Below are 22,886 nucleotides of genomic sequence, written 5' to 3'. Positions count from 1 at the left end.
ATTCTAACAGGTTTGAGGTATTATCTCATTGTGGTTTTGATTTGCATTTCCTTAATGATAAAGGATGTTGGGCATCTTTTCATGTGTCTGTTGGCCATCTGTATGTCTTCTCTGGAGAAATGTCTGTTCATGTTTCTGCCCATTTTTTAAAATTTTATTTTTTGTTAATCTCCATACCCAATGTGGGGCTCGAACTCACGACCCCAAGATAAAGAGTCACATGCTCTACCAACAGAACCAGCCAGTACCCCTTTTCTGTTCATTTTTAAATTGGATTGTTTGCTTTTTTGTGTGTTAAGTTGTAATAAGTTCTTTATGTATTTTGGATACTAACCCTTTATTAGATGTCATCTGCAAATATCTTCTCTCACTAAGTAATTGTCTTTTAGTTTTGTTGTTTCTTTGGCTGTGCAGAAAAGCTTTTTATTTTGATGTAGTACCAATAGTTTATTTTTGCTTTTGTTTCCCTTGCCTCAGGAGACATAACTAGACCCACAATCTGTGTTTTAACAACCCATCCATGTGACTCTGACACATGTTCTAAAAACCACTGCTCCAGAGTAGGGGAATAGAGCAAATATTTTGTTTTGCATGCCACATACATGGAAGTCTCCGTCACACATTCTTGTTTTTGTTTTTTTTCTTCTTTTTTACCCTTTAAGAATATAAAACATTCTTAGTTCCCAGGCACACAAAAATGGGTAGCAGGTGGATTGGGACCCTTGAGCCATGGTTTGTCAACTCCTGCTCTAAAACAACACAGTTCCCATTCTGGAGTGTCCAGTAAAGACAGGTGGATTTTTCCTCTGTAGTAAGGGAAATCAACAATGGCCTCCAGGCAACAAACAGGTTCCCGTTATCGTTGTGGTAACCTCTTCCATACCAAGGCCAAAGTAAGACCAGATCCTGCTTTTCATCCAGGCTTTATTAACTCAGTCTGCAGATAGTTCATTGTGCTCTTTCAAGAAATTTATTTGATTCACAGTGGTATCCTTTGAATAGTCAGTAAATTCTACTAGACAGAACTCAATACAAACATTGATCCCAGGTAAGCCACAATGGTCTCCTTCCATGCCCACCCGACCCAAGCCTGAAAAATCACCTAGAGCAGCCAAGATGGGAAGGGCAAATGGCTGTACTTTGCTGTGTGTCCTTTAAGGCTCTTTGGTCCTGATTGATTAATTCTCAGAGGTATCCAAATAAAACTCCCCTTTCCTATTCAGTACGCACCAGTCTTTGGTGTTTAACCCAATGGGCTGAGGAAGGGAGGCAGCTAGGAAAATATACCCATTAAAATGTGTTGTTAATACATACATATATAATTTTTACTCACAGTTAGTGGATTTATCTTTTATTTTTATTTATTTATTTTTTAAAAGATTTTATGTATTTATTCGACAGAGAGAGAGACAGCGAGAGCAGGAACACAAGCAGGGGAGTGGGAGAGGGAGAAGCAGGCCTCCCGCCGAGCAGGGAGCCCGATGCGGGACTCGACCCCAGGACCCCGGGATCATGACCTGAGCCAAAGGCAGACACTTAACAACTGAGCCACCCAGGTGCCCTAGTGGATTTATCTTTTAAACACAGAGATGTAAAATCAGACATGATTTTAGCACAGGAGAACAAAGTCTGTGTCACAGGACTTAGAGCACCATGAAACCTTGTTGCCTCATGCAGTGGCCTTTTTTTTAGCACTAAGAACTCCTGGGTGCTTGATCAACCCAAGTTTAGCAGCACTCCCAAAGACGCTTTCTGATAAGGGGGCACTGGGGAGGAGTATGGGGAAGAATGGAGAAGAGCCCCAAGGTGACAACAGACTTCTTCCCTCTCCCTTCCTGAGTTAGCTAGAATTGTAGGGGCAAAACGTTCTGTAGCGTGAGACAAGATGAGGAGGAAGGGAAGAAAAAACAGGGCTGGGAGCTTTCCTTTGTCCCAGGGGCTCTTCCCCAGGCCTGGCCAGAATTAGAATCCCAAAGATTTCCTAATTTTTCCAAATGTTTTGCTTGATTATCTCCCCCAGGTTCCAGGAACTTCTCCCTCAGGAAGTCTCAGCTCCTGATCTCCAGGGGATGGTGGTGGGGCGGGGAGCAGATAAAAGACTTGGTCTTTGCTCCCCTTGCTCACTTTTATCCCCTGGAGTCCAATAAGCCATGCCTGGGTGAAAACATGAGGCTCCCCACCCCCCAAATCCACCCTGACCTTTAGGCCCTGTTGGCAGAGAAATGAGGGCACAGGTGTACAAGGCAGCTAAGGAAGGGCTGGTGAATATGGGTACAGACCAGTCCTTGCTGGGATGGGGCATTTAGAGGCCCTTATTGAAGTAGACATAAGGCACAAGTTCTCCATACTTGGCCTTGATGGTGTCTTGGAGTTCTGGTTCCAGATAAGAAACTGACAGTTCACTGAGAAGAGAAAATAAGGGGATTATGAGCCTGTCAAATGGACAAGCAGCAAAGTACCATCAGAGAAAATCCAACTCAAATGCCACCTCCAAGAAGCCCTTCCTGATTTTTCCATCAGAACGAATGGCCTCTGTACAACATAATGTGTTGTTGTTTTTACTTCTACTCAGGTCTAACTTCATTCTCCCTGGTGCTAAACTTCCATCTTCTCTGTAAGATTATAAGCACAGTGCCTGGAACACAGGAGATGTCTGCAGATGACACTGAAATACAAGTACGAAGGCAGCGGAACCTGGCATCTTCTTGGTGGTGTACATCCAAGCTGCACCTAGTCTCCTGGAGCTCATCCTCTCCCCTCCCCCAGTCTGATGCTGTTTCCCTTTTCCATCATCGCTTCGCATACCCCTTCTCTGCCAGGGCATACAAGGGAAGTAGAGAGGTCCAAGTCATCCATCCCCAAGCAAACACAAGCCAGAATAAGTACCTATCCCTCTGTTCAATTTCAAGGACCAGATCCAGTGAGGGAGGATGTACCTAATAACCTAAGCAGCAGGGACAGAAAGTCTCTTGTTGCTCCCCCACTTCTCTCCAGGGCAGCCCTTACTCCACTGGGAGGGAGCAACTCATCCCTCCGCCCCTCAGAGATCTGTTTTGATTTACCATTCACCCAGGGTTAAGAGGCCCAGAGTTTAGGCTGATAGGTACTTGTCCTTGGACAAATGCTGCCCTTCCTGCCCCTCCTTGTCTCCTTCAGGAAAGCGGGCAGGTCAGGGAGAGCAGGGACAGAGCATTTGGTAAAGTGAGGCACAAAGAACTCTTACCATTTCTGTGGGAAGAGCCCACAAGCCACTGGTACCATGAAGATGAGGCTGAAAGAAAGGAGGAACAAAGCGTGAGGGGCATCTCCCCACAGGCCTGCTCACACCCGCCTCCGAGCCCCCCAAAGGAAGTAGGGAGATGCCCATTCACTATCTTGCCTTCCCCGCTGCCCCATGGCTCCCCTCCCTGCAACTCCCCGCCTGGTCTCTCAGTACAGGATATTCATTCTGGCATGGCATGAAATCGGCCCCCCTCCACCTCCCGTCCCTCACCCCCATCCCTGTCCTTCAAGTAGGTGAAGGTAACAAAGGCACTGGGTGTGCAAGTAGCAGCCTAAAGAGCACAAGCACCAAGCAGTAAGGGGTATGAAAGCCCCAAGGTCCAGCCCCCGCGGACCCTGGGCTGGGAGACAACAGAACAGGGCAGCTTCTCCAACCTCACTGCAAACACTAGCAGCTCAATGAGCTCGTTAAAAAGCGACGCTGAGGCAGGAGGCTTGGGGAAGGGCTTGAGAGCATTTCTAAGGTCCTCAGATGCTTCGGGGCCAGGGCCCTCTCTTACAGCACATGGGAATGTGACAGACCAGGCTTCGGATCCCAGCTCGGCTACTCACTCGCTGTGTGATCGCGGGCGAGTGAGCCCTGAGCCAGCAGAGGGACAAGAGTGCTTAGCGTGCAGGGCTGCCGCGAGGCTCAGAGGAAGTGGCCCGGGGATGGCGCTCAGCCCGGGGGAACCTCTCACGCAGTGGTGACTCAGTTGGCAGAAGGCAGCGTGGCGGGTGAGACTGCGAGGGCACTGACCTCAACTCCAGCAATTACGAGCTACAGAGCCTTGGGCAAGTCTCCTCATCGCACTAAGCCTCGGGTTCCTTGTGCACAGAAGGAGATTATGACAGGACCTAGACCTCCAGGGCTGAGGGGCTTAAGTGAAATGATAGATGGGCAGCATGAGCACAGTGGGGACACACAGGACACACTCCACACGTGTTGGTGGTTACTGCTGTCATTAGCCCCGTGGCCTCGCGAAGTGTGACTGATGCTAGGACGTGGCCAGTCGGTGGCGGGCACCAGAGCACGCTGCCGTGACTTGTGGTGTTTTCCTTTTGGGCAAGGGTGGGACGCTTGACAGCCCCAGGCTGTCCCCTCATGTTTTTTACGTCTCAGCATGTTTATATACTTAGTTTATTTATACTGAGATACAGAGGATGCACAGCATCGTGTACAGGTTAGGTGTATAGCCTGCGGATCTGATAGAGTGATACACTGCAATGGGACTACCGGGCCATCAGCTAACACCTCTGTCACTGTCACAGAATTATCATTTCTTTCTTCATTGTTACTGTTTTTTTTTAATTCTTTATTTTTAAGTAATCTCTACACCCAACATGGGGCTCGAACTCACAACCCTGAGATCAAGAGTCGCCTGCCCTACCTACTGAGCCAGCCGGGAGCCCCTAGAATGATTATGTCTTTTTTGTGGTGGGGCTGTATAGTGGTTTTTGTCTCTTCTCTAGTCTGAAGGTCAGAGGACACGCCGGGACAGGAGGGCACCCAAGCACTCCGCTCTCCATGCGGATGTGTGCACAGTGCCTACCCAGCCTGATGCCCTCAACAAAGATGGGGTGAGAACTCTCCAGATGGCCCAGGGTCGTTCTGAGCTCAGGCACTATGGAAGTCAGGGAAAAGAGTTCATGTTCTCCAACACGGGCAACACAAGAAGACGGGTCTTAGGGGCCCCAGCTACCACAGAACCCAACCAAGAAAACACGTTACTCACAAGCAGCCACACAGCAGAACTTGCAATGGGGCATGCAGGACCTTGACTTTCTGCACAAAATCGAAGGAAAGACCCACATGAGACTTAGAGATCTTAACGCGAATCCCACGCCGGCCCTACCCCTGATCGGCCAGTTAGACACCCACAGGCACAAAACTTTGAGCCGTGAAGGAGAGGAGGAGGGGGCCCCTCTTGCTCTCTGCAGACGAGGCCAAGCAAGCGGCCATGGCATCTAAAGCGGGCAGCCAGGGGGAACTGGCACGGGCCCTACTTGAGCGAGACAAAGGCCAGTAGCTAGAGGGAAGGATGAGGATCAGGAGCTCTGAAGTGTAGGTATGGCTGGGGGGCTCTGGGCAAGGAAGATGCAAAAGAGGACCTCACTCACCTTCATGAAATGCAGCTTCTCCAGCCTTTCCATGATGACTGGCAGCAAGACTGGAAGAGACCAGGGAGAAGCAGGGAGGAGGGCTGTCAGACTCTTCCGAAGACCACTCTCCAAAATCAGATCAGGGACCCACCTCCCCTGAAGTTCCAGAAAAAACTTTTGGAATGGAAGACTATGTAGGCATGGCCACCCCCCACCTGTCCCCCAAGTCCTAGCAGAAGGGTGCTTCCCAGACTTTTCCACCTGCACACCTATAATAGGACATGTACCACAGGCGCAAAGCATCCTTCTCAAAATCCAAATCTTTGAAGGCTCATGCAAACAAGTCTCGTATCCTACTCTGTAACATACCCCTGCTAGGAGCAAAACCAGGGCAGGGGATTTATTTTCTTTACCACTGTCTTCCTGGCACCCTGCACCATGTCCAGCACACTGAAGGTACTTAAGGAATATTTGTGGAATGCAAAGAACTTAATTAACTGATGTTCCCAGAACTACAGTGTGGTTCTCTCATGTGTTTCTGCGTTTAGCACTATGTAGATATAAGATATACAACATGTGGGGTTGATACATTTATACATTGTAATCTGATTACCACTGTAGCATTAGCTACAATCTCTATCACATCACAGAATTATTATTTTTTTATTGTGGTGGGAAAAGCCAGTTTGAGAAGCTTGGCTGTAGAGGCTGCCCCCCCCCGCCCCCCGCAAAAGCTAAATGTGGCTGAGGCCTCCAGGACGTGTTCCAGGGTCCCCCAGGACAGGAGGGCTTCTCTATCTTACTCATGCCAGGGGCTGCCATGGTGATCCGAGAAATAACCACTTGGGTGATGCCTACGGCTGCAGCTCTCTGAGGGCAGAAAAGAGTAAGTTGTCAGGAATGACCTTATCCAGTATCCATGGGCTGCACCAGAGGGCGGGGTCAAGGGTCGGGGTCAAGTCTGAGCTGATAAAGGGGAAGGGATGGATCTACCAGGGGCTGTGTCCCCGCCCAACCCTCTCTCACCTAGCTAGACTTTTATGGCTTCAGGACCAGAAATGATGGAGAAAAGACATGAAAGCCTGTTCTGAACAAGAAATGTAGGGAAATCAAGGGGAATGAGAATGGAATCAGGGGGATCCTATAACAGAACCCGGGCCTGCTCTGACTACTAAGAACAGGGCAGGGTATAAGACAGAATTCCCTCCTCCCACCCCAAAGGGATGCCTCTGCTCACCCGGGAATGACCGATCTCATTGTGATTCCTGTCCTTCACGCAGATGCCCTGGATGAGTTCCCTAAACAGACAGGAGTTGCTGGACTTGGGAAAGGGGTACTGGAAGCCCGCCAACGATGGGACACACCAGGGGACCAAGGTCAGCGCACTCAAGCTCTAGGAAGCCAGCTCCTGCAGCCTGGCCCTTTGATCTTCCTTGTGCATTCCAGTGAGTGGTATCTCAGAAGTGATCTAGGGCCATGGCTAAGAGAGCTAGGCCTGGGCTCAGACTGCCTAGGGTAAATCCTGAAATGGCAAAGTAAGTTTCTGAACTTGAGCAAATTCCCTGATCCTTCTAAAGACTCAGTTATCCTCATCTGCAAAATGAGGCTAATCATGGCACCCACTTCATAGGATTGGTGAGGATTAAAGGGGACAATGCCTGCAAAGTGTTTGGTCCACGCCTGACAGCACTCAACCCCAGACCAGGTAGGTGGCTAGGTCTCCTTCATTTGTCGGGTAGGAGCACCTGGATGGGGGACGGAAAGAGGAGAGGAACAATGTGTATGCATGACTATTCTGGTGGTGTGCTCTTTCTGCAAGGGCTGTTGTGACAAGTTCCCATTTGCTAGCAGTCCCAAGAAGTTGTGGCTTGGATATCTGGTGACGGTGATGAAGGCGATGAGGATGACAGGAGCAGTAAGAGTGAACACTTAGGCAGCACGTGATACCTCCCAGGCGCTATCGGGAGAGCGTGAGATATGCTACATCATTAGGTTTGACAACAGGGGAACAGCTATGCTTTCTCTAGCCAAAAAACAGGAATTGCAAGACACATGGGTTTCTCCTTTTACCTTTCCTGCTGCGAAGCTTAGAGCCGGGTGCCTGGAAAACATCTATCTACTCCTCTGGCTTCTTTCAAAGCTTCTTGGCTCTGTTCTATCTTTGGACACCTTGCTCTGCTACATTTCATTCTGTAAGCCATCCCCAGGGCTTTGGAAGTAGGCAGAGTTCACAACTTAAATACAGTTGCAGTTGAAAGGACATGATCTCATATAAACCTTCAAAGGTCCACCCTACTCCCCGCCATCCCGCACCATCCAAACAATGCCTCCCACAACACTCATCACAGATTAAACGTAAGTCACCTGCCACTCCTGCGGCCAGCACCCTCGGAGCAGCCTATCCTTTGGGACCCTTCAGAGCTGTAGCCCAGCAGCCCTCCCCGCACCCACCTCAGTCCCTAGAAGCCACCCACTCACTGTCTTGGTTTCCTGCGCTTGACCCACTAACCTTGTCTATAGGGGGGAAAAGGGAGCCCCATACTCACTGCTGTCGCATCATTGGGATGTTGACACAGTTAGCAGCCGCCACAGCGGCAAAGGGCACCCAGCGGCCCACCAGGGGTGGAGCTCTCTGTTGGGGGAAGGGAACAATAGGGCTCACTGGAAGATGGGAGGGGAGGGGGCTTAAGGACTACAAAATAAGAAATCAGATCTCGCTACTGCCACGTATCCAGACACTTGGTCTAAGAACCCAAATTCCCTCAAAGACCCGAGAAAGACGAACGTGGGGATAGGTCTGCTCCATTTCCCCCTCGTGGTCTGGGCCCTGGCCATACCCAACTCACCCAAACAAGGGCAACGCCAGGCCCAGGGGATGTTTTCCCTAGGACTTTGCTGCCCCCTAGTGGCCACCACACCCACAGCAGCCCCAGACAGTACCTTCGTCAACATGTTCATGCCCACAGCAGTGGCCACCGCAGTGGTTGTGGCTGTGATGTAGGAAAGGGCCATCTGCCTAGTGGAGGAGAGACACGCTTGGGAGTGAGGAGCCCTGCCAGCTGAGGGCAAGACCCTGGCTTGATTGAGAAAGTCTGGAAATGAGGCTTTAATGAGGCTTCATGCCTGAAACTTCACCTGTCTCATCTTGTGACATTCCCCCTCCTAAACACACACACAATGCTCCAGCCCCCTCGACCTCCTTTCAGTACTTTAAACACACCAAACTCTTTTCTGCATCAGAACCTTGGCCTGTTGCTGCTCCCTATCTGGGGAATTCTTCCGTAGGCGAAATCCTTACCCTTCAGAAACCAGCCGAAAGGTGGGCTCCACAGAAAAAGACTTCCCCAACCAGCCCATCCACACAGATGCCCCTCTGCTGTTTGCTCTCTTGTCACCTGTTTGTTTCCTTAAGGGTAGCAGTCGCAACCTAAGATTACGGTGCTTGTTTGCTTAAAATACCTTAAATTCCACAAGGACAAGGACCCTAGAACCATGCCTGACTCTTAATACCTACTCAGGAAACAGCTGAGGGGCGCCTGGGTGGCTCAGTCAGTTAAGCGTCTGCCTTCGGTTCAGGTCATGATCTCGGGGTCCTGGGATTGAGCCCCGCATCAGGGTCTCTGCTCAGCAGGGAACCTGCTTCTCCCTCTGCCTCTGCTCCCCGCCACCCTGCTTATGCACGTTCAATCGCTCTCAAATAAATAAATAAATAAATAAAATCTTAAAAAAAAAAAAGAAGAAATACTTGAGAACGAATGAATGAATAAACTTTCAATTGGTCTAGGACGATATTGTCCTAGTCAGCCTCAGAAAATACTTGCAAACCCTAAAAAGGGGGACTTGGTCACCAGCGCCATACAAGTCTCACCCGGAGAAGACAGCCCAAGAACGCTTTAGAAGGGCGATTCCCCTGGAGGCAAGAGGACAGCCACCTGCTTCAGAGCCACATGGACAGCCTGGGGTTCAAGTCTCCTACCTGACAGACGTGGGGGAAGCTGCATTCCTATTCGTATAGTTGACTAAGGCGTTGAAGGACTGGTTCACCCACTGCCAGAAGATCACCGCTGGCATCGTCCTACCATAAGGGAGGCCCAGAGAGGCAGAGAAGAGTCCAATGGAGGGAGGGCTTGGGCACACCAGTCAAACCAGACGGCCTGATGTTCCCCAAACTGTTCCCATGCTGTTTCATGCACCAGGGATTTTGCACAGGCCGGTCACTCTGCCTGGAATATCTACACACCCACACCCTCCATACATGGCTAAATCCTGCTCTGTTGAGAGGTCACTTCTTCTTTGGAACCTTCCTAACCCTTCCCCTGACCTTCCTGGAACTGTGAGTCATTCTCTGCTCCCTGCTCTCACAACCCCATACTTTCCCTCCGACCTACCACTTAGCAAGCTGGACTACAACCGCTTATTGGTTAGTCTGCTCAACAAAACTGGAAGTTCCTTGAGGGGAGGGGCTTAGTCTTTATATTCCCAACACCTGGCCCAAGGCCTGGCTCAATAACTGGACGAATGGATGCATGGGGGAGGGGAGCAGAGGGAAGAGAGGAAGGAGGAAGAGTAAAATATCCAGCAGCTACAGAGAAAGTTTATTCTCTCCCTGCTAGGCTGAAAGGGTCTTTCTATTTTAGGGGTAGCTAGGGGGTGGGGTGGGGTGGGAGGTCACCTTCCTATATTTTTTACTAGGACGTTACATAATAAAAACACATTAGGGGCACCTGACCGGCTCAGTCGGTTAAGTGTCTGACTCTTGATTTTGGCTCAGCTCAGGATCTCAGGGTCGTGAGATCGAGCCCCCAGATTGGGCTCTGCGCTGGGTGTGGAGCCTGCTTCGAATTTTCTCTCTCCTCCCTCTGCCCCTCCCCGCTGCTACACCCCCTCCCCCCGCTCACGTACTCTCTCTCTGCCAAAAATAAATAAATAAAATAGATTTAAAAATAAAAATACACAAAAATTTCATTGTTGAATAAGTGCTTTCTAAAGAAGGAATTAGGATGGCTTCTTCATTGAGAGTTCTGGAGACAGCTGCCTCAGTTAACATCCAGGCACCCGTATTTCCTGGCTGTGTGAACCTAGGCAGGTTACGTAACATCTCTAGAACACTCAGTTCTTCACCTATAAAATGGAGATGACAATAGTACCTCTGTAGGGTTGATGAGGAGATTAAATCCATGCAAAGAATTTAGCACAGTGCCTGGTATTGGGTAAGGGGTCAGTAAAGATGGCTATTACCACATCACCATAGGGCTCCGTGCCTGGCAGACCTAAGCGGCCACACTGCCCGCTGCCTTCCCCCAAGCTCTACCTGTAGAACTGGAGCATGAAGCCCGTGATGATCATGCCGCCGGGGACCTGGAAGGACATCCGCCCAATGATGTTCATCTTCTCCCCGGTGTCAGGGTGGAAGGCTGAGTCATACAGCTTCTTGGCGTACAGCAGCTGCTTCACTTGGGTGCCCGGGGGCACAACCCCCATTCTGCCACCCCAGGACAACAGAGAGAGTTACGTCCCAGGCCCCTCGCTCCAAGTTATCCTGCTTCTTCCTGCCCATTCCCCACATTCAGTTCCCACCTCCTCCCCAGGGGACCCACCCGTGTGGCCCCACTGCCTCCAGTCCCTTCCCCTCACTGCTCACCTGCTCTTCTCCACCATCACCTTGGCCCAGTCCAGCTCCCGCTCTGGGACCAGGACGGTGCGCGGGTCTGTGATATTGAAGAAGTGTTTCACCCGCCCCAGGAAGGTGCACTGGTCCCAACGGGGGGCATCGATGTTAAAGCCAGACAGATCAGCCTCCATCTTGCTCCCACACAGAGCTGTGGACTTAAGGAACGGAGGGAAAATGAGGATGGTTCCCCAAACCAAAGTCTGCCCTGAGGCCCTGAGCACCCCTCGTGGTTGTAGGATGCTTGCTTTCAGCAGGCGCTAGCATCATCTGACCAGGCTTAGGAAGGCTCCAGGGAATGGGCAGCGGACTGAGCAGCCAAACACCACCATGGGCTTCCCAAGTGACTGCTGGCAGCCAGCCCTGTGCTTGATCATGCTGTGGGAGACCCGGAAAAAGGGACAACACAGTGCCTGTCCTTGGGGAGCTGAGTGTAACTGGGGAAGAAGAGCCCACCCGTGGAACAGAAGAGAATAGATACAGCAACAGTAAGTACAGGAGTTGAGAGAAAGCAGAGATGGGGAGCACAGTAAGAAAAGGGGGCTTCCCAGAAGAGATGGAATGTGAGCCGTAGAAGATAGATTTATCTGAAGGAGGCAGAAGGCATGGATCACATCTGAGGTAGAAACAATTACAGAGAAAGGTGGAAATGAACAAGGCACGATCACACTCATCATTTCGGTGTGTGTGTGTGTGTGTGTGCACGTGAATGTGCACACATGCGTGTGCATGTTCACGGTGCATGCGGCCCTGTGAGAGATCCCAGGCCATGGCTGTGAGTGAGGCACCATGCCTGCCCTCAAGGAGTTACAGAATGGGGGGTAAAAGACAAGTACAGCAACAAGGACAGCGGTGTGAACAATGATGTGGACATACACTGGAGGCAGTGGAAAACCAGAGAAGAGGCATCTAAAAGTGAGATGACCAGATCTCCCAGTTTTCCTGGGACTGCTGTCCTGGGGTAATTATTAATAGCACCCCCTTCCACTCTCAAAAGTGTCCTGATTTGGATGATAAATTATACAGTCCCCTTATCTAAAATGGATGAGGGATTCTGAACATGCTTTGTGAAAACAAAAAATAAACAATGTTTTGAAGGGTGGGTAGAAGTTAGATAGATAGAGGAGAGGTGTCCCAGGCCAAAAAAAAGAAGAGCCAGCATTGACCGCACACAGGGTGCATGGTAATGATAATGATGATCATAGCTAACACTTACTGAGCTTTGGTTCTATGCTATACATTTTGCTTGGGGCTGGACGTGCATTTTCTGAATTCATCTTTGCATCAATGCTATAAAATAAATACCCTTTAACCCCATTTTATGGATGAGAAAACCAAGGCACAGATAAATAACTTTACCAAGTCACAGAAGCATTAGCCAGTGACAAAGCCAGGATTTTAATTCTGCCTGACTTGAGAACTCTTGCCTCTAACTGGGTTCTGGAATCCATGTCTTGAAAAACTAAGGCAGGCCGGACATGTAAGGAGCTTGAAAACTGTCACTTCTATCCTTACAACAAGAAAAAAAGCTGAACAAATTAAAATCAACAACTCTTCTTAGACCCATCAGTGAACTGAGGTCACAGGCAAACCACAGCCCCCAAGCCTGGAGAGACAGACAAGTACAGCGAATGACAGCTTACTGGGAAAAGAAGCTCTCCACTAGGCAAGTACCATTGGAAAACTTAAACTATAATTGACAAATTGCTGGAAGCTCAGTGTGAACAAGCTTGCAAATTAAATATTCCAAGTGGATTCAACCTTGAGTGTGGGGGCGCACTTTTGAGTTCACCTTCAAGAGGCCACCAGGCTCTCAGGGTGAAGATGAGAGAAAAATCCCCTAGTACTTTTTTTTTTTTTTTTTTAAGATTTTATTTATTTGCGCGAGACAGAGAATGAGAGACAGAGAGCATGAGAGGGAGGAGGGTCAGAAGGAGAAACAGACTCCCTCCTGAGCAGGGAGCCTGATGCAGGACTCGATCCCGGGACTCCAGGATCATGACCTGAGCCGAAGGCGTCGCTTAACCCACTGAGCCACCCAGGCGCCCTCCCCTAGTACTTCTAACAGGGAGATGGGAAAAGTAGTCATTTTGAAGTACACCCAGAGCCCTCTGTTCTTCCTAACAAGACCCACCCTCAAAAGAGCCTGTTTTACCACAGCCTAACCATTTTGGGTTTTACTAGAACCTAAATGACTTGGGGAAAGGTAAATACCCAACTCCAGCCCTTTCCAACCTTCCTATCTCATTTGAAGTGGATGAGAAGAGCCTGAGAAGCACTTTTGAAGGTCCAGGGGCACAGGCTCACTCAGAGACTGAGAACTAATCACAGGACTATAGAACACTCTCTCCTCCCTCACACTTGACCACTGCAGGTGGTACATTGCTCCTATGTGGTAACAGGGAGAACTGAACAACAACAGAAAGAATTGCATGTTTCAGACCTTATTAAGAAGTCTCTAGAAACCCAAAGACAACAGGAGAGCCAAAAACAAGGACACCAAAGAAAATGTTAACTCTGACACCTACAGCTTCAGCAAACAGTAAATACAACATAACACCTCCCCAGATAAAGGTAAAACTGTACACACATCTGGCTTTCAACAAAAGATTACAAGGCATACTAAATGGCAAAAACATAGTTTGAAGAGAGCGCAAGTGTCAGAACCAGATGGCAGAGATTTTGGAATTATCAGAACAGGAATTTAAATAACTATGATCGATATGCTAAGGACTCCAATGGGAAAGTGGACAACATGCAAGAACAGATGGATAATGTAGCAGAGAGACAGAATCTCTAAGAAAGAATCAAAAGGAAATGCTGGAAATTAAAAAAAAAAAAATTCTAGGGGCGCCTGGGTGGCTCTGTCAGTTAAGCATCTGACTTTGGCTCAGGTCATGATCTCAGGGTCCTGGGATCGAGCTTCATGTTGGGCTCTGTGCTTGGCGGGGAGTCTGCTTGTGCCTCTCCCTCTGCCCCTCCCCCTGCTTGTGCTCATTCTCTCTCTCTCTCTCAAATAAAAAATAGATAAGGTCTTAAAAACAATTTCTGTAACAGAAATGAAGAATGCCTTTGATGGTTTCATCAGTAGACTGGACATGGCCAAAGAAAAAATTCCATGAGCTTAAATATGTGTCGACAGAAAATTCCCAGACTGAAAAGTAAAGAAAAAGAATGAAAAAAACAGAATAGAAAACCCAAGAACCGTGGGGCAATTACATTAGGTGTAACATGCACATAATGGGAATGCCAGAAGAAGAAGAAGGAAGGGAACAGAAGAAATATTTAAAGCGATAATGACTGAGAATTTTCTAGAACTAATGACAAGGGGTGCCTGGGTGGCTCAGTCATTAAGCGTCTGCCTTCGGCTCAGGTCATGATCCCTGGGTCCTGGGATTAAGCCCCACATCGGGCTCCCTGCTCCGTGGGAAGCCTGCATCTCCCTCTCACACTCCCTCTGCTTGTTTCCCTCTCTCACTGTGTCTCTCTATGTCAAATAAATAAATAAAATCTTAAAAATAAATTAAAAAATAGAAAATAAAAAAATAAAACTAATGACAGACACCAAACCCAAAGTCCAGAAGGCTCAGAGAACACCAAGAAGGATAACTACCAAAAAATCTATACCTAGATGGGAATGCAAACTGGTTCAGCCACTGTGGAAAACAGTATGGAGGTTTCTCAAAAAATTAAAAACAGAATTACCATATGATCCAGTAATTCCACTACTGGGTACTTACCCAAAGAATATGAAAACACTAACTCAAGAAGATATATGCACCCCTATGTTTACTTCAGCATTATTTACAATAGCCAAAATATGGAAGCAGCACAAGTATCCATGGATAGATGAATGGATAAAAAAGATGTGGCATATACGTTCAATGAAATCTTGCCATTTGCAACAACATAGGTAGATCTAGAGAGTATAATGCTAAGTGAACCAAGTCAGTCAGAGAAAGACAAATACCATATGAGTCCACCCATATGTGGAATTTAAAAAACAAAACAAACGAACAAAGAAAAAAAGATAAACAAAAAACCAGACTTGGGGCGCCTGGGTGGCTCAGTCATTTAAGCATCTGCCTTCGGCTCAGGTCATGATCCCAGGGTCTTGGAATCAAGCTCCGCATCTGGCTCTCTGCTCAGCAGTGAGTCTGCTTCTCCCTCTCCCTCTGCCCCTCCTCCTGCTTGTGCACCCACTCTCTCTCTCTCTCAAATAAATAAATAAAATCTTAAAAAAAAAAAAAAACAGACTCAATTAAAGAGAACAAACTGATGGTTACCAGAGGGGAGGTGGGCAGGGGGATGGGTGAAACAGGTAAAGGGGATTAATAGTACACTTACCATGATGAGCACTGAGAAATGTATAGAAGTGTTGAATCACTATATTTTACACCTGAAACTAATATAACACCATATGCTAACTATACTGGAATTAAATTTTTTAATCTACATCTAATCATATTATATTATATTTCAAACTGCAGAAAATAAAGACAAAGAAAATCAAGTAAAGGGGCACCTAGATGGCTCAGTCGGTTAAGTGTCCGACTCTTGGTTTCAGCTCAGGTAATGATCTCAGGGTTGTGAGATCAAGCCCCATGTCCAGCTCCACGCTCAGCAGGGAGTATGCTTGAGATTCTCGCTCTCCCTCTCTGCTCCCTCTCCTGCCCCTGTGCATGCACACACACTCTCTCTCAAATAAATAAATCTTTAAAAACATAATAAAAAAATAAAATCTTTAAAAAAAAAAGCTAAGGGTTTTGAATTTTTGTCTGAGAATTTCAGGAAGCCATTAAAAGATTTTAGGCAGAGTGACAAGATCAGATGTGTCGTTTAGAAAGAAAACTCTAGGCAATGACATGAAAATAAACTCGGTGTGGTAGGACCTCAGAGGATACAGAGAGATCAGCTGGACAGGAATTTCAGTAATCCAGGCAAGAAGAGATGGGGCTCATGTGAACCCAGATGCACAGGAACAGAGAGGAGGGACCAAAAGACAGAAACTTTTAAAGCAGCAGAATCTTGGGATTTACGTAGTGATTGGTTATAGGAAGAATACTCTATTAGTCAGGGTTCAAGCACAGATGCAGAATCAATAGGATATATATATCCTTTATATATATTCGCATAATATTGACAAATATATAAAAATGGATTTAGTACAAGGAATTAGCAAACTGGCTTATGTAATTGTGGGAGTTGGCTAAGCAAGCCTGAAACCAGCAGGGCAGGCAGTTATCCAGGGATGATCCTGGGGAGGGAGGGAGGGCCAGAGTTTGTGACCCCAGGGGATGCCTAGCCTTCTTTTAAAGGGATTCCATCTGATTAAATCATGCCACCCAGGATAATCCCCCCTTAGATTAACTAAAGCTAACGAATTAGGACTTTAATTATATTTGCAAAATCCCTTCACCATGGTGCCTAAATTCGTGTTTGATCGAATAACTGGGAGGTGTGTGTACTACAAACAGCTGTTTCTCGCTCCTTGCCCACTCTAACTGGAAGCATATGGGGGGTTGTTTGGCCTAGCTAAGTTGACACATCACAAGTATCTAGGGTGATACCCGGGGTTTCTGACTGGGGCCATAATTGTGCAGAGACAAGTAATATAGAAAAATAGACTTTAAGAGAGAAAACAGGGAGTTGGATTTTCCATGTGTTGAGTTTCAAATACCATGGACCTTTCTTAAATGCAATAGGCTGCCACCTGTCTCAGGTTCTTTACAAATGCCATTCCCTGTCCAGAATACTGTTCCTTCCCCTCTTCACTAACACCTACTCATCCCGCCTCCCTTTTCTTAAGGAATAATTCTCAAATTTAACTCTCAACCTTCTACTACTAGGTCATTTTTTTTTCCTCGAAAAATGTCACCCTAACTGAGGATTTTTCATATATAGGCACAGCTGGAGTAAGATTTAATCAGTCATCTTGAGTTATACCATCACCAAAATCCAAAAACACTCGCAAAATTGAGCAAACAAAGCCCATATTTGAGTATGAGGGAAAGGAAACCTAAAGTTTTATAGGGGCGCCTGGGTGGCTCAGTCGTTAAGCATCTGCCTTCAGCTCAGGTCATGATCCCAGGGTCCTGGGATCGAGTCCCGCATCGGGCTCCTTGCTCTGCGGGGAGCCTGCTGCTCCCCCTGCTTGTGCGCTCTCTCTCTCTTTCTCTAACAAATAAATAAATTTTTAAAAATTTTTAAGTTTTAGGGGCGCCTGGGTGGCTCAGTTGGTTAAGCGACTGCCTTCGGCTCAGGTCATGATCCTGGAGTCCCGGGATCGAGTCCCGCATCGGGCTCCCTGCTCGTCAGGGAGTCTGCTTCTCCCTCAGACCCTCCCCCCTCTCCTGCTCTCTCTCTCTCTCAAATAAATAAATAAATAAAATCTTTAAAAAAAATTTTTTTTTAGTTTTATATTAAGTAGTGGTAAAATGAAAGGAGAATTCTACCTGAGACTCCCACCTCAACAGAGCCGAATGGGCCACTGTAGCTGCAAGAGAAGGCCACAGCAAAGTCACCTCAGAATAAACAGCAGCCTGAAAAGCAGATGTATCAGCATGTAACATCAGGGCTCCACCCTCTCCCTCAGTAAGGAGCCTTTTGCTCTCCAGGACAATCTAGAGTTACTTGCAAGGAAGCACCTCCTCATCCTTCAGATCTTGGCTTAAACCTTTCTTCAGGGAATCCTTTGAAGGACCCCTGGCCCCTCTCTCTCCCCGACCACTAGATCAGGTGCTCTGCTATAAGCCCTCTTGGCTCTGTACTTTTTCTTCAGAGCTGTGCCAGTTCGTTCTAACACTCTGTGGTTTTATTTTAATGAATGCCTACCTTCCCCTCTAGGTCATAAGCTCCTTAGACCCAGGGACTGTGTCCATTTTCCTCCCCACTGCCACCCCAGTGCTTGCACAAGAATTCAAGTATATGCTGAGTAAGAGGTCCAGTTTGTCAGCAAATGGATATTTAGGCTTAAAAGAAAGTACAGAGATCTGAGTTAGAAGTAAAACAATGAGTCGGTGGCATCAAGGTAGGTTAAGACAAAGTTTTCCAGTGAGAACACACAGAATGGGAAAAATAAAGTGCTGAGGACATAGCCTGAAAACAACCACATGTAAGAGGCCAGCCCCCCCAAAAAGGAAGCCCAAATAGTTGAGAAAGAACCACCAGAGACGGAGGAGGCATGAGGAGCCAACAAATGCAGTCAAGGGAGAGATGGTCAATTTTTACATTTTTTTCTTGAGGTGGGAGAGACTTCAGCAAGGTGACATGCTGAGCCAGGAGAGAAGGGGAGGCCTCCCATGGAGTTTTCAGGCACCCTCCCCTGGCCCTGAGGCCACCACTGAGCGGCAACCTCTGAAGAAGTCAGAAGCCAGACAGTGAGTGTCCACTGCTAGACTTCTGCCTCTCTCACTCCGCCACAAAGCCCACGGGAAGGCTCTAGGCTTTGTCCTCTGGGGACAGGCTGACTCGGCCTCCTACAGGCTGGTTCAAAGACCAAAGCTATTTCATGCAGTCACAACTGAACCCATGAGTGGGAGAGAGGCAAGAGTTTACCTTCCCTGACTCTACATGGGGCTAAAAGGAGTTGTTGGCCTGGCTGGCAGATCACACACTGTCTTGGGTTACAGAGCCCCAAGCTGGGGCTCCAGTCCCTCTGCTGGAGAAAGCTCAACAGAACATGCTATGCTGCCTTTTTTTTTTTTTTTAAGATTTTATTTATTTATTTGAGAGAGAGAGAGCAGGCATGTGTGCTCAAGCCAGGGGGAGGGGCAAAGGGAGAAGAAGGCTCCGCATTGAGCAGGGATCCTGAAGCAGGGCTCAATCCTAAGACCCTGGGATGATGACCTGAGCTGAAAGCAGACATTTCACGGAATGAGCCACCCTGGTGCCCTCGAACATGCTATGCTTCCTTCCTTCCCCGAACACACACAACCTGTCCTTAGACATCTCTTTCCTCCCTCAACCCAACACTGGAAAGTTCTCTACTTTTCATAATGGAAGTACTTCTACCATGAAAGCATAATCATTTGCTAAACTAGTCAAGAAACTTTCCCCTCATTACCAAGGCCAGCATATGAGTTGCCCAGTCCCTGTCTTAAATAAAACATAAGGCCAGGGGCGCCTGGGTGGCTCAGTTGGGTAAACACCTGCCTTCAGCTTGGGTCATGAGATGGAGCTCCACGTCAGGTTAGGCCCCCTCCCTCCACCCTGCTCATTCTCTCTCTCTCTCTCTCTCTTGCACACATGCACATGCACTCTCAAATAAATAAACAAAATCTAAAAAAAAAAAAAAGCAAAAACATATGGTCAAAAAGAAATCTAAATTCTATTCTATGTCTAAAATATTTCCCCCACATCTGCTGCCCCCCAATGGGCACAGTTCCATGACTCCTTCAGGGCAAACTCAAACCCTTCTGTCACATACTCTCAGCATCCTATCCTCATCTGCAACACACTTGGCTTTGTAATTATCACTTTCTTGTTACATACAGTTATTTGTATAAAGTTGGCCTCCCCCAGCCGATTGTAAGGTTCGTGCTGTAGCTCTTGCAGGTCCTCTAAAAATACTTACTGCCTGCCTGAAATGCATTTCATCTTACTCTTGGGCTCCCTGGGCATCAAGGACATCTCTCTTTCAAGTCAAACTTAGAACCTATCTTGGTTACAGAAGTAAGGGCAGGCTTTGGGTCCTGAAGCTGCAAATGGTCTACCCCTCCTGTACTGAGTTCAATCTGGTCTCTAGGTTTTCTCTAGAACAGTTATTCTCCCTCTTCCCACTTGAGCCGCATCTAGTATTCCCTAAAGAGGTCACTACCGTGTCCAGGGTGGCCTCAGTTCTGGAAGAATATGGTTCCACTACTGGGAACAAGGGGGGAGCTGGAAATCAAACAGGTGACTGATCAATAATTCCCTTGCTCTGAGAACTGGAGAATATCACAGCTCCAAGATGTGAGGGATCCAAGATCTCAATTTAGAGAAGAGGAAACTGATGCTTAGAAAGATTCACATCGATTGAGCCAGGATGCTGAACATTACACACAACTCTGCCCTAACCACAGCTCCAGTCCTGTCCATCCGTCCAACAATCTGACAATAGCCAGGGCCTCTTCTCCCCAGGTCACAAGGCTCAGGGTCACTTAGATGGGCCCTCCATCCACTACAGGCCAAAAGAGAGAGAGAGAGCGAGAGAGAGAGAGGAAGGAAGGGAGGGAGGAAGGGGGAAAAAAGAGAAAAGAGAGGGGCGCCTGGATGGCTCAGTCATTAAACGTCTGCCTTCGGCTCGGGTCACGGTCCCAGGGTCCTGAGATCGAGCCCCGCATTGGGCTCCCTGCTCAGCAGGAAGCCTGCTTCTCCCTCTCCCACTCCCCCTGCTTGTGTTCCCTCTCCCGCTGTGTCTCTCTCTGTCAAATAAATGAATGGAATCTTTAAAAAAAAAAGAGAGAGAGAGAAAAGAGAAAAAAAAAAATGAAACAACCTATTACCTCTCCTGAAGTCATCCTTCTCAGAGAGAATTGAGTTTTGGGGCACCTGACTGGCTCAGTTGGTAGAGCATGTGATTCTTTTTTTTTTTTTTTTTTTAAAGATTTTATTTATTTGACAGAGAGAGATACAGCAAGAGAGGGAACACAAGCAGGGGGAGTGGGAGAGGGAGAAGCAGGCTTCCCACGGTGCAGGGAGCCCGATGTGGGGCTCGATCCCAGGACCCTAGGACCGTGACCTGAGCCGAAGGCAGACGCTTAACGACTGAGCCACCCAGGCGCCCCGAGCATGTGATTCTTGATGTTGGGGTCTGGGTTCAAGCCCCACGTTGGGGATACAGTTTACTAAAAAAAAAAAACAGAGTTGATTTTCTCTGGCAAACAGTATCAGAGCTCAGAGAACAGGCTTCTAAACTCCCTCTGGGTATCCTCTTGCAAAGGGGGAAAGTACTCAAGATTTCCCTGTTTGTATCCCCAGGTAGGAAGAAAAGCAAAACATCATCGCTGGTACTCGCATCACAGGAAGATCAAGGCAGCCAGACTCAAGAAGATCAAACACAAAGACCACCTGAGATAGGCAAGGGTTGGTGCCAAGGCTGCCTAGAGAAAGTTGGACAATGAGACTAATAATTACACAAGCAGGCCCAGGTACACTCCTGTGACTCCAAGGCAACCATGATGTTAGACACCAGACAACTCAGAAAGAGAAGTCTGCCCTTCCTTTTTCACAAAAGAACCAACAGGCTAGAAACGAGTGGATTGCAGGAGTGCATGCTCTGAACTAGCCATTCATCTTGCATCTACTTAATCAAGGTTCTGAACTGAGTTTTCTTTCCAAGGATCTGAAGCAGGTATGCCGTGAGCAGATGTTTTAAAAACACACTTTAGTTGAATGCATAAATAGCTAAGGACCATTCAGGGAAAATCCACCTTTGTTCCAGTGATGTTAAGTAGACTGGAAAGCCTGCTGGTAGGAAGAGGGGCAAAGCCCCAAAACCTAGATGAAGCAATAATAGCTAAATCCTGGGGGCCTGGGTGGCTCAGTTGGTTAAGCAACTGCCTTCGGCTCAGGTCATGATCTCGGGGTCCTGGGATTGAGCCCTGCATCAGGCTCCCTGTTCAGTAGGGGAGTATGCTTCTCCCTCTCTGCCTACTATTCCATCTGCTTGTGCTCTCTCTCTCTGTCAAATAATAAAATCTTAAAAATAATAATAACAGCTAAATCCTATGTAGCACTTTCCATGTGCCAGGCAATATCTTATGTACTTGACATATAATTCACATAATCCTCACAAGAACCCAATGAGGGAGGTAAGAGGCACACACATGACTGCAAACAGGTTTTATCATCAGTGCCATCACTTTACCAACTCTTAAAAAGTTCTGAGTTTAAAGCACAAATATAAGCCGTTCTGTTCGTCCTACTTAGACAACACAATAGTGTTATAATCACTAGCTCCAGAGTCAGAACTGGGTTCAAGTCCCGACTCTATATCGCTTAGAACAACCAATTTCTAGGGCTGTGAGAATGAAATGAAATCTCGTGTGAAAAGCATTCCACCAAGAAGTATGTAATTTCCATGAGGGCAGATGTTGTCCCCTGCTGCGTCTCCAGAGTCTAGAACAGGACCTGCCGCATATGTGATTAACTCTTCTACCTGTTCTCAGCATGGGTCGGGGTGGGAGGTAGCGCCTCTCAACCCACCCAGAATCCCTTTCGCTCTTGCTTGCCTGTAAGTGCAGGCCCGTTTTTGCCTCCTCTGGGGCTGCAGACAGTGCACCATCCGGTCCAACGTTGCTTAGCAAAACCCGGCCATTCCAAAACGCCTTTCACCCCTGCTGTCTGCTCACCTCAGTGTTCAGGGCCAGTCCCCCCTCCAACAGGCAGCCTCCCACCACCGGGACTCCTCCATCCTGGACTCTAACACAGAAATGTGGAGATAGATGCACAGCCCATAACGCCTCCCACCCCTCAGCTGGGCCTCATAGCGCCGGGGACAATAAGGGAGCGGTCCCTGGGCAGCCCCAGGCCACTATTCGCGCCACGTGGCTACAGCAGGTGGAAGTCCAGCCCCCGCAGCAGCCCTGCCTCGGCAGTCAGGACATAAATCCAAACTCCCTCCGGGGATGTGGGGTCTAGAAGAAGGTGTGGTAGGCGGCCTCCTCCCAAGACCCCTTACCTGGTCCCGGGAAGAATGTACTGAGACAACTTCCAACAGAAGTACCCTGCGTTGGAAGCCTGGCCTGTACCAACCTGCGGCCTCTGCCCGGGAACCGCCCCTCGCCCCGCCCCTGCCCTGCTCCTTCCCGACCAATCACAGGCTGGGCGGTGCCCACCAGCCACGTGGGCGAGCTTTAACCATTCGCCGGGT

The 22,886-nt window shown here is 48.1% G+C and overlaps 1 protein-coding gene across 5 annotated transcripts; it reads right to left on the bottom strand.

The window, feature by feature from the left end:
• Window positions 1-993: 993 nt before the first annotated feature.
• On the bottom strand, window positions 994-22,791 carry SFXN2 (sideroflexin 2). Of its 5 annotated transcripts, XM_045878720.3 has the most exons (13): window positions 22,695-22,791; window positions 11,006-11,190; window positions 10,676-10,846; window positions 9,341-9,439; window positions 8,305-8,380; window positions 7,911-7,996; window positions 6,602-6,662; window positions 6,168-6,234; window positions 5,383-5,432; window positions 4,998-5,047; window positions 4,022-4,089; window positions 3,224-3,271; window positions 2,319-2,402 (listed from the first exon to the last, which is right to left on the bottom strand). In XM_045878720.3, exons 2-11 carry the CDS (start codon window positions 11,164-11,166, stop codon window positions 4,023-4,025), a joined length of 888 nt encoding a protein of 295 aa, XP_045734676.1. In that variant the 5' UTR covers window positions 11,167-11,190; window positions 22,695-22,791; the 3' UTR covers window positions 2,319-2,402; window positions 3,224-3,271; window position 4,022. The 5 variants fall into 5 exon arrangements, with proteins under 5 accessions (XP_045734674.1, XP_045734677.1, XP_045734679.1 ...); XM_045878718.3 differs by lacking the exon at window positions 4,022-4,089 and having other exon boundaries at window positions 994-2,402; XM_045878721.3 differs by lacking the exons at window positions 4,022-4,089; window positions 9,341-9,439 and having other exon boundaries at window positions 994-2,402.
• Window positions 22,792-22,886: the final 95 nt, after the last annotated feature.

The sequence above is a fragment of the Mirounga angustirostris genome, unplaced genomic scaffold, assembly GCF_029215605.1.
Source record: "Mirounga angustirostris isolate CCGP_5_RB_7025 unplaced genomic scaffold, mMirAng1.0.hap1 SCAF_6, whole genome shotgun sequence".
Classification (NCBI taxonomy): Eukaryota; Metazoa; Chordata; class Mammalia; order Carnivora; family Phocidae; genus Mirounga; species Mirounga angustirostris.
This window is presented reverse-complemented; position numbering and strand designations above follow the sequence as displayed.